Consider the following 14,410-nt stretch of genomic DNA (forward strand, 5'->3'; position numbering starts at 1 on the left):
CCACCCCCACTGATGGTTTTGTTTTGAACAAACAGATTCATGCAGCTGGCACCACAGTACTACTTCAGTAATCTGCCTCCTAGTGAGAGTAAGGATATTTTACAGCAAGTGATGGGTCGTCTGGCCCCAATCTCCACGATGAACAAGGAGGGTGAGAAGTGCCCCGAGAGCACCGAACAGCGATGCACGGTCCAGTGACTGCACCAAGCTCCACGCGCAAGGCCCCGGGGCGCCTGCCCCACGAGCACCACGCCCCGCAGGACGGTGCTGAAGGAGTAACGCCTGGTATGTGGTCTTAAAATAAAAATAGAGGAGTTTATTGAGTTCTTTAAATTACTATTCCATATTTTTCTTCTTATTGGAAAGGTTTTTAAGCATCCATTCACAATCTGACCCAAATTTTTAAAGATACAGATAGTGTAAATGTGTCCCAGACACATGGAACAGAACCCTACTTTTTGTAGAGGACTTCAAATAAAGTCACGAGTTTTCAGTAAACAGCCACTGCGTTTTCTGTCATTTTCCAAAGACGAGCCAGCCCTGTCCGTGGCAAATGGGTTAGACGGACAGATGTTCTTTCAGTTTATCCATGATCTCGTCCATCTTGTCGCCTGGAATCACCATCACAGTCCTCATGGGCTTCATGGGAACGTCATCGAAAGACCATCTGCCTCCCAGACAGGTGTCGCGGTCCTCCTGCACCGAGTAGCTGAACTTCAGGACTGCCTTCTAACCAGACAGATGACCGTGGGTTAAAATCGGGCAACCCAACGGCAAATCTCATCTAACCCACAACAAGTACTATGTTTGGCATGTGTTTCAGTAAGACTGACAGTGAAAGGAAGCACAACTTGAACAAAGGAAAACTTGAATGGGTCACTCTGGCAGACATAAAGCGCTCAGCAGTGTTTAACCCACGGGCGGAACACGGCTGGAGCCGCCACTTAGAAGTGAAGCAGCAGCCAATGATGTTACTGTTACCACCCACTCACACTGTCACCAGTCCCAAGGCTTTCATTCTCAAAAGGGTCTGTGACAGACAAGAGAAAATAAAATGTTCAGCTCTGGTAATTAAGAAGAATCAGCCTTCAAACGCTGGTCTGTTCCCATCCCCCAGCTCTTCCTCCGCGTAAAGCTATCACGTGGATACAAAGGAAGTCTGCACAGCCGGCCATATCAAAACACCCGTTCTACAAGCGTGACATGAACCCGCACTGGCAGTCTCAACAGGGAGAAGTGACAGCGTCCAAGTCAGGAAAAGCGGCCCCCTCCGATCCGTGATGACTCAGAGGAACGCTCTGCACTCGGCCCTCCATCGCGGTAGGAGAAAGCGCAGCAGCAGGGCCCACGCGCACACACAGGGCGCGAGCAGCAGCTCCAGGCCAACGGCTGTGCCGTCTCAGAGGACTTCCCTCATGGCCCACGTCCGCGAGCCGGGCTGACGTCTACCTCACAGCGCAAGGTCCCGGGCAGCACGGCAGACACACAATGCCCGGTGACCGCTAGCCGGCCAGCAGCTTTCCTCCTCCTCCCCCTTGGGGCCGTGTGAGGCGACGTGCCAGGAGCTGCCAGCTGCCAGGGACACGGAACAGAGAGAGGCTGTACTCGGGGGACTGACATAAGCAGGAGAATAAGAAACTGGATTATTGCTAAGAAAATTCTTATTTAAATCTAAACGGGTGAAACGGGATAGTCTTACCTCATAGAAAAATTCTTCCTCTGCGTTTGCAAACATTAACTCTTCTTTCTTTTGGCTGCTCCGTTTCTTCTTGGAACTGCCTTTTCCTGCTTCCACAAACGTCTTACTGATCAGCAGGTAGAAGCAGCACTTCCCGCACGGCTTACTGGTCTTGTGTGCCTCCGCGAGTTCTTTCCTGCAAGACACACAACACGCCGCTCTGTGTGAGGCGACACCCACCCGAGCAGAGCACACAGCACTCGGCGCCGTCTAAGAAACCAGGGAGGCAGCTTTGCGGGGCTCTGCAGTGGCTTCCGGAACAGGCGTTCAGTCTGGGCACTGCTAAAGCAATGGCTGTGCTGGTGCAGCCGGTTACACTTCAGACTGAGGGCACCACGTCTCTAGTGAACAGCGTGAGGAAACCCGATTGTGCTCAGTTGTCGACACAAAACAGCTTACGGATGAGCCACAGGTCTGCTCGGCATCACTGCTCCGCCTGTGCAGAAGTCAAAAACGTCTCAGAACCTGAATGTCTCTGAAGCGGTGACCCTTACCTGGCACACAAAGGCGCACCTTATCCAGGTCAGGACAGGAGCCCGCGGCAGTGACTTAGGACTAGCCCAGAACTACTTCCTGACCTACTGCACAGACGGCGACAGCCTGAGTTCCAGAACAGTTCATGGAGTGACAGTGACGGCTTCACGTCCTGACAACTGCACAGCCCTGCGTGCCGGCGCCCCTCGACAGAAACGAGCTTGCTTTCCTAAAGGACTGGGGAAAGCACCCTCTGCGAAACCATGGCAAGGTGCGCTCCAGCTAACCAGAAACCAAAGCAAGGGGCAAAGGGCACTCGTGGCAGGACAAGTGCAGTCTCAGCGGCAGCTGAGGGTGGGAGGCCGCGCACCGAGCCAGACCTCGGGTCCCCGAGCGGGGCCCCTCCACAGGCACCGTGACGTCTGAGAAGGAACACTGCGTAAGGCCTGCGTCTGTACCACATCTGTTTCAAAGGCAACTTCACTCAGCTAAAAGATTCCACAGCTCTTCTTGAAAATATCTCTGTAAACTTCTAACTCCGACATTAAAAAACAACCCCAAGGAGCCAGAAACACAGAATCAGAACTATGGCCTCATTGATTATAAAGCATACTAAGGAATCTGGGAATGTTACTGTTTTGTGACTGCTGTACTGTGTCAGATGTGAGTAAAAGTCTATGTGAAACCCGCCTACCTGGGGCAGGCATTTGGCACAGCAGCCGAGTTCCTGCCTGGGACAGGAGCCCCCATACTGGAGCCTCCACTTCCAATCCAGCTTCCTGCCACTGGGCACCTGGGAGGTGGCAAATGACCACTCGTGTCCTTGGGTTCTTGCTGTCCACCTGAGACACCCGTATTGAGTTCCAGACTCCTGGCTGTTGTGGGCATTCCTGGGTGGGGTGAACTAGTGGATGGAAGGGCTCTGTCTGACTTTCAAATAAAATGAAAATAAAAATTTGAAAAAAAAATTTCAGCTACTTCAATACCATTTATTGTCAAAAATAATAAAAAACCTGATTACTGTGAATGTATGCACCTCACAGGATGTTTCCTCTACCCTCGTCAGGCCAAACTTAACCGAGGGTGGAGCTCACTATCACTCCATATTCCACGCACGTCCCAGGACTGGGCTCACGAGGGCAGGCTCCCGCTCAGAGGCATTTTGCAAAGGGTCTTACTGCAGCTGCTGGTGCATGGGCAGGGCGACCTGCGGGGGGACGTTCATGAGCCTCTCGCTCAGGAGGAAGCCCACGGGCTTGCTGGCGTCCTGCAGGAGCGCGTCCAGCTGCTCCACCACACTCTTCTCACAGCTCTTCTCACAGCAGCTTAGAACCAGCTCTTTGATTTGCTCGGCACACGGGGTACCCTGGAAAGCAAAGAGACGGCAGCCCATCACTCAGGACAGACGTGAAGGTGAGCCCTCCTCCCGGCCTCACTGCTGAGGGTGGCTCGGCCCTAGCCTTTAGTGTCTGTGTCTTCAGTGCTGACGTTTAAGTACTTCTCCAAGTAACTACCCTGGTTAGTTAGCATCCCGCGGTCAGTGCCCACGAGAGGGTTACGGTGAACACTGACAGTGCAATGGCAATTCTAGTCTCAGACACGAGGAAGTAGCCAGACAGGTGACTTTCAAAGTGAAGACTGAAGTAGCTGCATCTTATTCTGGGAGGTGAGCTGCTCTACTTGAGTCAGTAATGGCCTCACTAAGGAGCCTCAACCGCAGCAGCGACAGACAGCCCCTTGCCGTCGGCAGACCAGCGACAGGACAAGTCCCGGACCAGGGGATGACCGTGATGTCTGGACAGAGCACCTTCCCATGAGAGCAGCAGTCACCAGACCTCCCAGGAACACACATCCCCCACTTACACTAGGGCACACGATACTTCCATCAAGCTGTAAATGAAAGTGGTTTTGGTCCACGTAATCATTCCAGTGCCTCTGGGTGAAACTGACCTTTCTCTCGGTTAAATTTAAAAGGCTTATGAAGCCGAAAATCTCATCTTCATCCATATCATCATCGCTGTCTTCTGAAATGTCTGTTTGCTATTTTAAAAAGAAAAATATTTAAATTTTATATTTATTTTATAGTTCAGTTTTATATTTAGAAAGAAGTGTAGTACCAAGTCTTAGAATCTAGGCCACATTTTTTTTTTACTTCTCAGAAGCTCAACACTGCTTTACTGCCGCCTTAGGAAAGCTCTGTATCCTAAACACCGTGTGACCTTCCTAATGCCCCTCCCTCCCACGACTCTGCCTCTGCCCCTGGACCACCTCAACCTCTCTGAATTTCTTTATACTTGACTCTTAAGACACCTCCCTTTGCCAGATTCACAATATAGCATGACTCCAGAGAAGATAAAACTCATCAAATAAAGCAGTGAAACTTGTCTTCTAAATTAACTGGCTGGAGCCAACACGTTTGTTTCTCTGCTGGTCACAAAACTGTCCCACCAGGGCCAGCGTCACGGCCAAGCAGGTTAAACTTCCACCTGTGATGCCGGCATCCCATATGAGCACTGGTTTGAGTCCCAGCTGCTCCACTTCCAATCCAGCTCCTTGCCAACATGCCTAGGAAAGCAGTGGAAGAAGGCGTGGGCCTTATGGCCATGTGGTGAGTGAATCAAGGGATGGAATATCTCTCCCTCTCTCTCTAACTCTGCCCTTCAAATAAATCTTTTTTAAAAAACATCAAAAAACCTGTCCCACCTAAAACCCATGCTGATGAAGCGCTTGTCAGTCTGGTCTGTCAGTGAAACCGACAAGGCTTATACCCACCACGTGGGCAGCAGAGAAAACAGGAACACAAAGAAGGAAATGAGCTAAGAAAACTGAATTATTGGACACAGTGGTTAAAAACACTGTTTCTCATACTGGAGTACCTGGGTTCAACTCTTGGCTCTACTACGGATTCTAGCTGGAGCTAGAGAGGCAGCAGGTATTGGTCCAACTCGTAGGGTCCCTGCTGCCCATGTATGAGACCCAGCTCCCAGCTCCCAGCTCTGGTCTGGCTCAGATCCAGCAGACAAGAGCTATCTTCTGTCTCTCAATTTTGTAAAAGGCAGGATGGGTGGGTGCAGGTGGGGGAAGTGACCTGTTAAGATTCCTGCATCAGGACCAGTGTTGTGTGGCACTGCATCCCATATGGGCACTGGTTCAAGTCCCAGCTGCTCCATTTCCAATCCAGCTCCCTGCTAATGTGCATGGGAAAGCATCAGATGATTCAAGTATTTGGGACCCTGCTACCCACGTGGGAGACCCAGATGGAGTTCCAGGCTCCTGGCTTTGTCCTGGCCCAACCCAGAAGCTGAGGCCATTTGGGGAGTGAACCAGTGGATGGAAGATCTCTCACCCTCTCTCTAAGTCTACTTTAATAAGTAAAACTTTAAAAAAAAAAAAAAAAAGTGCCTATATCACATATCGGCATCCTGAGTTCAGCTCCCAACTCTGCTTCCTGACCCAGCTTCCTGCTCCCAGACCTGGGAGGCAGCAGGTAATGTCTAAGTAATCCAGTTCTTGCCAGCTATGTGGGATGCATTCCACTGGGATGCCTCGGTGCACCGGCCACATTCTCTCCTTTGCCCATCTGCTTGTCCAGGACACGGCAGGGAGCCTGGCACATAGTGTACTGGGATACATGCTCAATGAAAGAATGAGGCTGCTGCTTCTATACCAAAGGACGGCTGAGATCAACAACTGCCCCGAACGTCCTTGAACCTGTCCTGGTGGAAGGGACTGAACAAAGCTCCAGCCACACCCTGTATCATCCGTTATTGACTTAGGTACAGCCTGTAGTCCTCAGCAAGACAGTCACAGGAACTCAGCTCAGAGAACAGGGTGGGTATCAGCCTCTTCACGGGACAGGAAGTCAGCAATCAGAGACAGAAGAGACCGGTTCTGCTTGAGGGGTGCAGGACCTAAGTTGATGACATCATTAAGAAGGAATTACAAGGCTTTAAAACCAATCAAAGGGGCATGCCTTTGGCACAGCAACTGTCACTTAGAACACACACATCCTATTTTGGAATGCCTGGTTCAAGTCCCAGCTCTGTTTCCAATTCAGCTTCCTGCTAATGCACACCCTGGGAAAGAGGCAGATGACGGCTCAAGTACTTGGGTCCCTGCCACCCACATGGACAACGTGGAAGGTGTTTCTGGCTCCTGGCTTCAGCTTGACCACCCCTGGCATTTGAGGAGTGAACCAGAAATAATAATACTAAAAGGCTACACAAAACATGAACCTGGTTGTTGGGGATCACCATTCCCTCCTGTTGTAACAGGAAATGGTGGGATGGCTCAGGTAAAGCCTCAAATGCCAGAAACTATGTGCCAAGGTGAGAGAATTCTTAGGTTTAACAAAGCAAGATGAGAACAGAAGTAGAGAGAGAAGGTAACTCATGAGGCGCCAGCTTCACGAGACGACCACCACGTGTCTGCTCACGGAGGAGGAGGCAGTTCAGAGAAAAAGCAGTGGATGAATCCGTTTTCCTTCTCCAAGATCAACCTGACAGTCTGCGGCCACCAGAGTACCTGCGGCCACCGCAGCAAAGCCCGGGCAGGGACGACAGACGAAAGGCCAGGCCAAGGACAGGGGACCCTCAATGTCAAGGCCCGAGGCCCTGGACTTGTTAACATGGCTCAGGTGGTTAGCTGGGACACACTCCATGTCCCGTCCTGCAGGTCTGTCAGTCATCCAGGAAGCACCACACAGGGTGTGCCTTGGGTCCTTCCTCAGGTCACAATCACATCGCCACCCACCCGCCTCTGCCTGCCCCAGGAAATAACACCACCCGTCCTACCCCCCACCCTTCCTAAGCCTCTTCATTTTTCACACAGTGCTAGCCCGTAAGCGCTGGGCAATTCACGACCGCCAGAACGTGGTGAAGCCTCTCCCCTTAGTCTCTAGCTTCTCCCTCCAACTCACACACAGGCAACCTGCTGTTCTCCCTGACGCTTTGCTCTCTGTGACCCTAGGGACTTCCTGCTGAAGGGGAATCCAAACCCCCTCAATCCTAAAGGCTCCAGGAAAAGTCCTAGGATCAACACGCAGGTGTGACTGTGGACGGAGAAGCCGTAACTGCAACTAGAGCTACCTGCGTGACTGGCACTCACTAGGCTGAGTCCCTGCCAGCTGACCAGCTCTCCGGGATGAAGCAGCTGCCTCTCGCTAGGAGCTACAGTCGGCCTTTGTCTGCTGGAGAGCAGGCAGTCTACAAGGGAAGTGACCACAGGTTACGTTTCTCTGGTTTCTTTACATGTCCTGCCACAAGGTCACTAATGTCGTCAGAGCTCTGAGACGTGTCCATTCTGTTTAGTAACAAAGATGCTGGTGCCCCTAACATTCAGGGTCAGAATTTTAGTGGCATAAAAGATTAAAGTGTTTGAGGAACAACAGGAGAGGAGGCAGGAGCCGTGAGTAAGGTCACATTTCAGGAATTCTGGCTCTGAAGACACAGTGGGACTGCTGACGCTGAGGGCAGCCTGGAGCAGACTGACAGGAGCTTCTGGTTTGTTTTTCACAATGGGACATAGAGCAGGGGTTAGGAACAAGAGAAGACAACAACAGTGCCAGCCACACATGGCTCACGCTTGCCATTGCCAGCCACTGCTCTGAGTGCTCAGCTCCTCTGCTTCACCGCCCAGCCTGCAAGCCCGGTGCTGGCGTCATCTGCAGAAACGGAAACCTTCCAGCGGTTGCGGCGGACTGTGTCTTCCAGACGGCCCAGAGCTCTGTCCTGCCCCTCGTTCTCTTCTGACAAGGTGACCCACGCTCCTCCCATCGAGTGGGGGCGCGGGGCCCTGGGCAGCTGTCTGCTGATCAAATGACTGGTGGCAATGACACCATCACACAATTCTAAGCACTTCCGCCTGGCTCTTTCAGGGTGCCTGCCCTTGGAACCCAGCGCTGCAGAGGGGTCCCCGTGGAGAGGAATCCAGGCTCTGGCTCACCGTCCAGGGTGGGCTCCCGACGGACAGCCAGCTACCTTGCTAGTCGAGTGAATCACGTGTCATCTTGGACGAGAATCCTCCAGCCCCGGCTGAGCCTCTCAAGCTCACGGGACACCGAACAGGAGCTGGATGAGTCACGCCCACTAAGCCTCAGCCAGCCTCCAGTGCCCAGAGCTCTGATCCGACACGGGCCGTGGGGCAGCTGGTTACGCAGCAACGGGAGACTGGACAGGCCACCAGAGAGCAAGGACTCAATCCAGTCCTCGTTTTAATGGACTCTGAACCTGAAAACGACAACTCCCTCCTTCGAATGCCCCCCTCCGCTTAGCACGTGCCCACCACTTCCCTCCACCTCTCCAGTCACGCCTCCAGTCTCCTGCACTGGCTCTGTGCCGCATGTCACCCACCCGAGCCCTGGTGCTGTTACCAGGGTGCCTGCCCCCAGCCCACCCTGGGCACTCCCGGCCACTCCCCGACCTCATGGCCATCTATCTGCTGCCCAGTGCATCTCTTCCACACATCACAGGGCAGCTCGAACTCAAAAGGCAGGAATCCTCCTCCTCCTCCCCAGCTGCTGTCTCGGGTGCTCCAGCCCGGATTCCTTTTCCTCTCCCGGGTGCCAACCACACACTACGCCCCTCATACTTCATCTCCCACGTGTCCTCTGAATCAGCCCGCTTCTCCCTCACCATTGCCTTCCCTGCACTGCTGCAACGGCCTTCTTCCCAACGCAGTCACACTTGTGCCGACTGGAGCCGGACAGGACAGGGGACCGGGCACCAGCATCGACACAGCTGTCCTGCTCACCTTAATCACACTCCCAACATGGTTCTGCTGAATCAAGAGATCTGTTAGCTCTGCCGTGTTCACAGGAGCCTTTAGGAACAGCTGGAAGGGGAGAAAGTTACTTTCAATTAAGGTCAAAGCATCATTTCTAAAAAACTTAAAATCTCATGTTCAAATGAAAATAAGGAAATTGCAATGACTCCATCAAAGTGACCTAGAAAAGCAACCCCAGGAGGAAAAGAAATTCACAGGAGTGAACGCTGAAGGGAAGATTTCAAGAAAGAGGGTCCTGGGGGTGGTCCTGGAGGGTCAGAAAAGGGAAGGAGTAGGGGAGGGAGGAAGATGGACACAGACCGCGGCGTCGGGCAGAGGTCGGAGCGCCAAAGCCATGCCGTACAGGGGGAGGAGTCGATGGAGCAGCCAGCGCTGGACAGTGCCGATGGCCCACAGCTGTAACCAAGAACTGTTGTACCCACACGTGTGGGTGTGAACTACAGAGAACAGGACAGCAGCTCACACAATGAGCGGATGAGGGAGGGACACAGGCTGCTTGAACACACTCATCGGGGGTCCGGGCGCAGAGGCAGAGGCAGGGGAGTCAGCCTGGGGAGGGGGACATTCCTCCTTCCAGGGAGGTGCACACAGGAACTCTGAGAGGATGCAGCCAGGCAGCATGCAGAATGGCCTGGCTTTTCTTAGATGAAGAAATTTACGCGTAGTAAGAAAAAGACAATACCTGCTGCAGTAATTTCTTAATTCCGTCATAATCATTATCTGAGATGGAGTAAGCTTCAAAATCAATATTCACTTCCTGTAAATAATATACAAAACAGGTCACCACACATTTTTTAAAATGACATTATTTTAAAAAGGCATTATTTTCTAATTTGCAGATTCTTTTTTCTATTTGTTCTACAGAAGATACCAGAAAAAGGACAAGAAGACAACGCTACTTGAAGAGCTATGAATGCCTGGACTTCAAACAGGTTCTCTGGGTTTGGAATCTGGCTCTGAGCTGCAGGATGTCGGGAAGAAAGCAGACCTGGCTTTTGCCTTGCGGTCGTGTGTCTATTTAAGACACTCCTTAGGCTGATCCACCTGCCAGAGCCTGGGCACCCCACCCAGCTCGCTTCAGATCCTGACTCTGAGGCAGACTCTGCCACACTGTGTGAAACCCAGGGCATTGGCTGGGGAAGCTCCACACACGGTCAAACTCAACCAAATAACAGACTGTCATTGTTCAATTTTTTTTTTAAGATTTATTTTGCTTACTTGAAACTCAGAGTCAGAGAGAGAGAGGGAGAGAAGTCTTCCATCTGCTGGTTCACTCCCCAAATGGCCACCACAGCTGGGGCTGGGCCAGGCTGAAGCCATGAGCTTCATCTAGGTCTCCCACGTGGGTGCAGGGGCCCAGGCACTTGGGCCATCCTCTGTTGCTCTCCCAGGTGCACCAGCAGGGAGCTGGACTGGAAATGGAGCAGCCAGAACTTGAACCAGTGCCCACATGGGATGCCGGCACTACCGGCAGCAGCTTTATCTGCTACGCCGCAGTGCCAGCGCCAGTATTCAAGTCTTAAATGTACCTCTAAGAAATAAATTCTTCAAATAACCTTCTCCTTGCACTTCTTCCCTGTCAGGGTAGAAGCCTCGGCTCTCTGTCCTACACTGCTGTGGCATCCCGACTGCAGCAGACGCCCCATGGGTGAGCGTCCAGAACCCTGCCCCCGAGTAGGGGTCCTCCGAGGTGTTCCAGGGAGCAGCTCTGCAGAACACAGCACTGTCTCTCTCTCTCACACTCACACACACACACACACACACACACGCTGATGCGGAATCTACAAGACTATGGCATCTAGTCCTGCTCTTCTGAATAAAAATCTCTGTTGGTATTACTGACTGTCTGCTGTAAGGAGAAACAAAGAAAAAACAAACATTCCTGTAGCAGCAGAGAAGAGCAGGGCAGAGAACCGAGGGGGGGGGGTGGGGGTGGCGCTCAGCTTCCCATCGCTCTCCTGGACAGGACCCCAGCTACTCCTAGGCCCTTTTCTCCTCCGGAGTTGTCCTCTGGGGCTTCCAGGAAGCACAAAGTCCCAGCCCCAGGATCACAGAGACTAACTAAACACGCCTAGCCACTCAGCACTCCTTTCTGAGGTTCCCTAACACACCCTGCTGTCACTCGCCTGCTGCCCCCCTTGTCCTTTAAATCAGGCTCCTTAGGGCTTTAAATAACCACGCACAGTTCCTTATTTCCTCTATACTACAGATCAGAGGTGCAGCAGATCTCCAGTTTCTAAAGTAATTCTCATGGATTCTATACCAAGCAAATGAGCAAGCCTCCTTCAAATGAGAAAAAGGTCCACTGGGTGCACACGGGGAACTGACTAGAAGTTTCTTCAGTCCAAAGTCATAGAGGTGGGACTGGTATTGTGGTGCACCAGGTAAAGCCACCACCTGCGGTGCCGGCATCCCATATTGGCACCAGTTTGAGTCCCAGCAGCTCCACTTCCAATCCAGCTCCCTGCTAATGCACCTTGGAAAAGCAGCAGAGGACGGCCCAAGTGCTTGGGCCCCTGCTATCTCTGTGAGGCCTGGATTTGACCTGGCCCAACCCCACCAGGCCATTGTGGCCATTTGGGGAATGAATCTACAGATGGAAGATGGATCGATCGATCAATCGATTGATCTCTCTCCCTCTCTCCCTCCCTCCTTCCATCTGACTTTCAAATAAATAAATCTTTAATAAAAAAAAAGTCACACAGGCTTGGGTGTTTGGCACAGGGGCAGCTTGGGATGTCATACCCCATATTAGAGCACCTGAATTAAGTTCCGGCTTCAATTTCAATTCCAGCTTCCTGCTACTGTACACCCTGGAGACAGCAGGTAATGGCTCCAGTACCAGGGTCCCTGCCGCCCATGTGGGAAGCCCAGACTGAATTCCCAGCGCCTGGCTTTGACCTGGCTATTTTTGGGGAGTGACCCAGTGGACAGGAGATCTCTCTCTCTTTACTTTAAAATAATTAAGAAAAAAAAAAATCATACATGTCAGGGGTAAAAAAATCACAATGAGGGGCTGGCGCTGGGGCGTAGCAGGTAAGGCCACCATGGCTGGCGGTGCCGGCATCCCATATGGGCGCTGGTTCAAGTCTCAGCTGCTCCTCTTCCAATCCAGCTCTCTGCTATGGCCTGGGAAAGCAGAAGATGGCCCAAGTGCTTGGTCCCCTGCACCTACATGGGAGACCCAGAAGACACTCCTGGCTCTTGGTTTTGGATCGGCCCAACTCTGGCCGTTGTGGGCATTTGGGGAGTGAACCAGTGAATGGAAAACCTCTCTCTCTGCCTCTGCCTCTCGGTAGCTCTGCCTTTCAAATAAATCTTAAAAAAAAAAAAATCACAATGAGAGCAGAGTTAGAATTATAAAGTCTTATAACATCCCCCACTCCAGATTACTGTCAACATAAGTCATTCTTTCAAAAGTCGTCAATACACAATCAAATGCGCCTTGTTTCGTAAGTGCCCCGCAGACTGCACAAGCTGTTCTCCCGTAACCTGCCACGCAGCCCCGGCTGTAAAATGATGGCAGTCCCGGCTTCATGGATGATGTGAGCGTTCAACGAGTTCACACAAAACACGGAGACCGGAGCAGCAGGCACTGCTGTGAGTACTACTGAGGGTAACTCCTCACCAGCAGAACTGATCAGGGCATGTACGGAGTACATGAAAAAGCTCATGGATTTAAAAGGCTAGTCTATTTTGGTGCAAAAAAAATCTGAAATCCATGCAGTTTTTTGGGAACACATTTTCACGAACTTTCTGAAGCCCTCCTTGCAGGCATGGATTTCAAAAATTTTTTAAGATTTATTTATTTATTGAAAGTCAGAGTTGCACAGAGAGAGAAGGAGAGGCAGAGAGAGAGAGAGAGGTCTTCCATCCGCTGGTTCACTCCCCAATTGGCTGCAACGGCCGTAGCTGGGCTAATCCGAAGCCAGGAGCCAGGAGCTTCTTCCAAGTCTCCCACGCGGGTGCAGGGGCCCAAGCACCTGGGCCATCTTCTACCACTTTCCCAGGCCACAGCAGAGAGCTGGATCAGAAGTGGAGCAGCCGGGACTTGAACTGGCGCCCACGGGGGATGCAGGCATTGCGGGCAGCAGCTTTACCCGCTACATCACAGCGCTGGCCCCGAATTTCAAAATTTTTTATCAAAATATATTTCAGTTCCACTTTTTAAAAATTTATTTATTTAAAAGACACAGTTGCAGAGAGAGAGAGAGAGAGAGAGAGGCAGAAACAGAGTCTTCCATCCCCAGATGGCCGCAGGGGCTGGGCTGCACCAGGCCCAGGACAGGAGCCCGGGGGCCGGGGTCCAGGCTCTCCGGACGCCCTCCGCGGCTCTCCCAGGCGCAGGGGAAGCCGAGCAGCCGGGCTGTCACCGCCGCCCGACCCGCTGCGCCCCGGCGCCGGCCCGGGTCCCACTTCCCGCGCCCTGACGCCGTTCCAAATCCGCCAGATTCGTCATCGCAGACTCCCAGTGCCTGTTTGGCATCTGTGATGGGTGCCAGCCACACGGATGTTTAATCCCAGACGGCCCCACGGACAATGCAGGAAGCACCCCAAGTTAGCAAAGCACAGCTCCCAGTGACGAACAACGGGGGCGGCGGAGGAAGGGCGCCCCTCACCCACGCTCCTCCCGGCTTCCACCCTCCGCGACCTCGTGCCCGTCCCGGCCTCCCGCCCGCTCCCACGCGCCCATCCCCGCCGCCTCTCCGTCCCTCGGCCGTGAGGACGCGCGGGGCACGGCCGGGCTCCCGCGCAGCCGGGACAGGACGGACTCCGAGGCCCCGCCGCCCCACCAGGCAGCGAACCATCCACAGCCCCCAGGGACGCTCACGGCGGGCATCCGGGCAGGAGCCGCCGGGTGGAGAAGGCTGCAGCCGCCGCCACACACCCTCGGGGACCGCCTCGCCGCGCGGCCCACACCACGGGCCCACGGCCTCGGTCGCCACAAAGTTCTCTCTCAGGTGTAAATCTAACCGGGGTAGCAGGTGCTTCTCACCTCGTCAACGATCTCGTCGTCCTCATCCTCTTCTTCGTCGCTGTCTTCCTCATCTTCGTCCTCATCCTCAACTTCATCTTCCTCCTCCTGCTCATGGCGCTGGACCGGGGCGCCAGGCGGCCGCGGGACCCCATTCCCGACTGCTCGCCGCTTGGACCTGGACGCCATGTTGCCCCCCCACCGATGCACACTGCGCCTGCGCACCTCCCTGTCCTTTGACCTTCCGGATTAACGCATACCGGCTAAGGGGGTGGACCATTACAAAGGACGCCGGCGCAGAGGCCACGTGAGCCCCAGTAACCCTAATGGAGTCCAAAGACATATGAGCCCCAGTAACCCTAGTGGATTCCAAAGCCATGAGCTCTCAAAGTCGGGCTTTTCTATCTCCGCTCCTTTTCACTCCAAGGTTTCTCCTCCCC

General features: G+C 53.1%; 2 protein-coding genes across 15 annotated transcripts in view; one reads left to right on the plus strand and one right to left on the minus strand.

Annotated features, from left to right (window-relative positions):
- DHX32 (DEAH-box helicase 32 (putative)) overlaps nt 1-10,547 on the plus strand; it is a 66,870-nt gene extending 56,323 nt beyond the window's left edge. For 6 of the 8 annotated variants that reach the window (XM_051833498.2, XM_051833499.2, XM_017350760.3 and 3 more), the window contains one exon: nt 36-3,180. In XM_051833498.2, the coding sequence (XP_051689458.2) occupies nt 36-198 (163 nt within the window). In that variant the 3' untranslated portion in view covers nt 199-3,180. Of the gene's footprint in view, nt 1-35; nt 3,181-9,859 lie in introns of those variants that run through there. The other 2 variants (XR_011382191.1, XR_007914499.2) reach the window with 2 other exon arrangements.
- Nucleotides 289-14,342, minus strand: BCCIP (BRCA2 and CDKN1A interacting protein). 7 transcript variants are annotated; one of them, XM_002721242.5, is made up of 7 exons: nt 13,992-14,342; nt 9,678-9,752; nt 8,963-9,043; nt 4,163-4,252; nt 3,391-3,578; nt 1,700-1,874; nt 289-729 (listed from the first exon to the last, which is right to left on the minus strand). In XM_002721242.5, exons 1-7 carry the CDS (start codon nt 14,157-14,159, stop codon nt 559-561), a joined length of 948 nt encoding a protein of 315 aa, XP_002721288.1. In that variant the 5' UTR covers nt 14,160-14,342; the 3' UTR covers nt 289-558. The 7 variants fall into 7 exon arrangements, with proteins under 7 accessions (XP_002721288.1, XP_017206251.2, XP_069913176.1 ...); XM_017350762.3 differs by having other exon boundaries at nt 289-1,572; nt 4,076-4,252; nt 13,992-14,201; XM_070057075.1 differs by having other exon boundaries at nt 289-1,572; nt 13,992-14,200.
- Nucleotides 14,343-14,410: the final 68 nt, after the last annotated feature.

Source organism: Oryctolagus cuniculus, chromosome 15 (assembly GCF_964237555.1).
Source record: "Oryctolagus cuniculus chromosome 15, mOryCun1.1, whole genome shotgun sequence".
Classification (NCBI taxonomy): Eukaryota; Metazoa; Chordata; class Mammalia; order Lagomorpha; family Leporidae; genus Oryctolagus; species Oryctolagus cuniculus.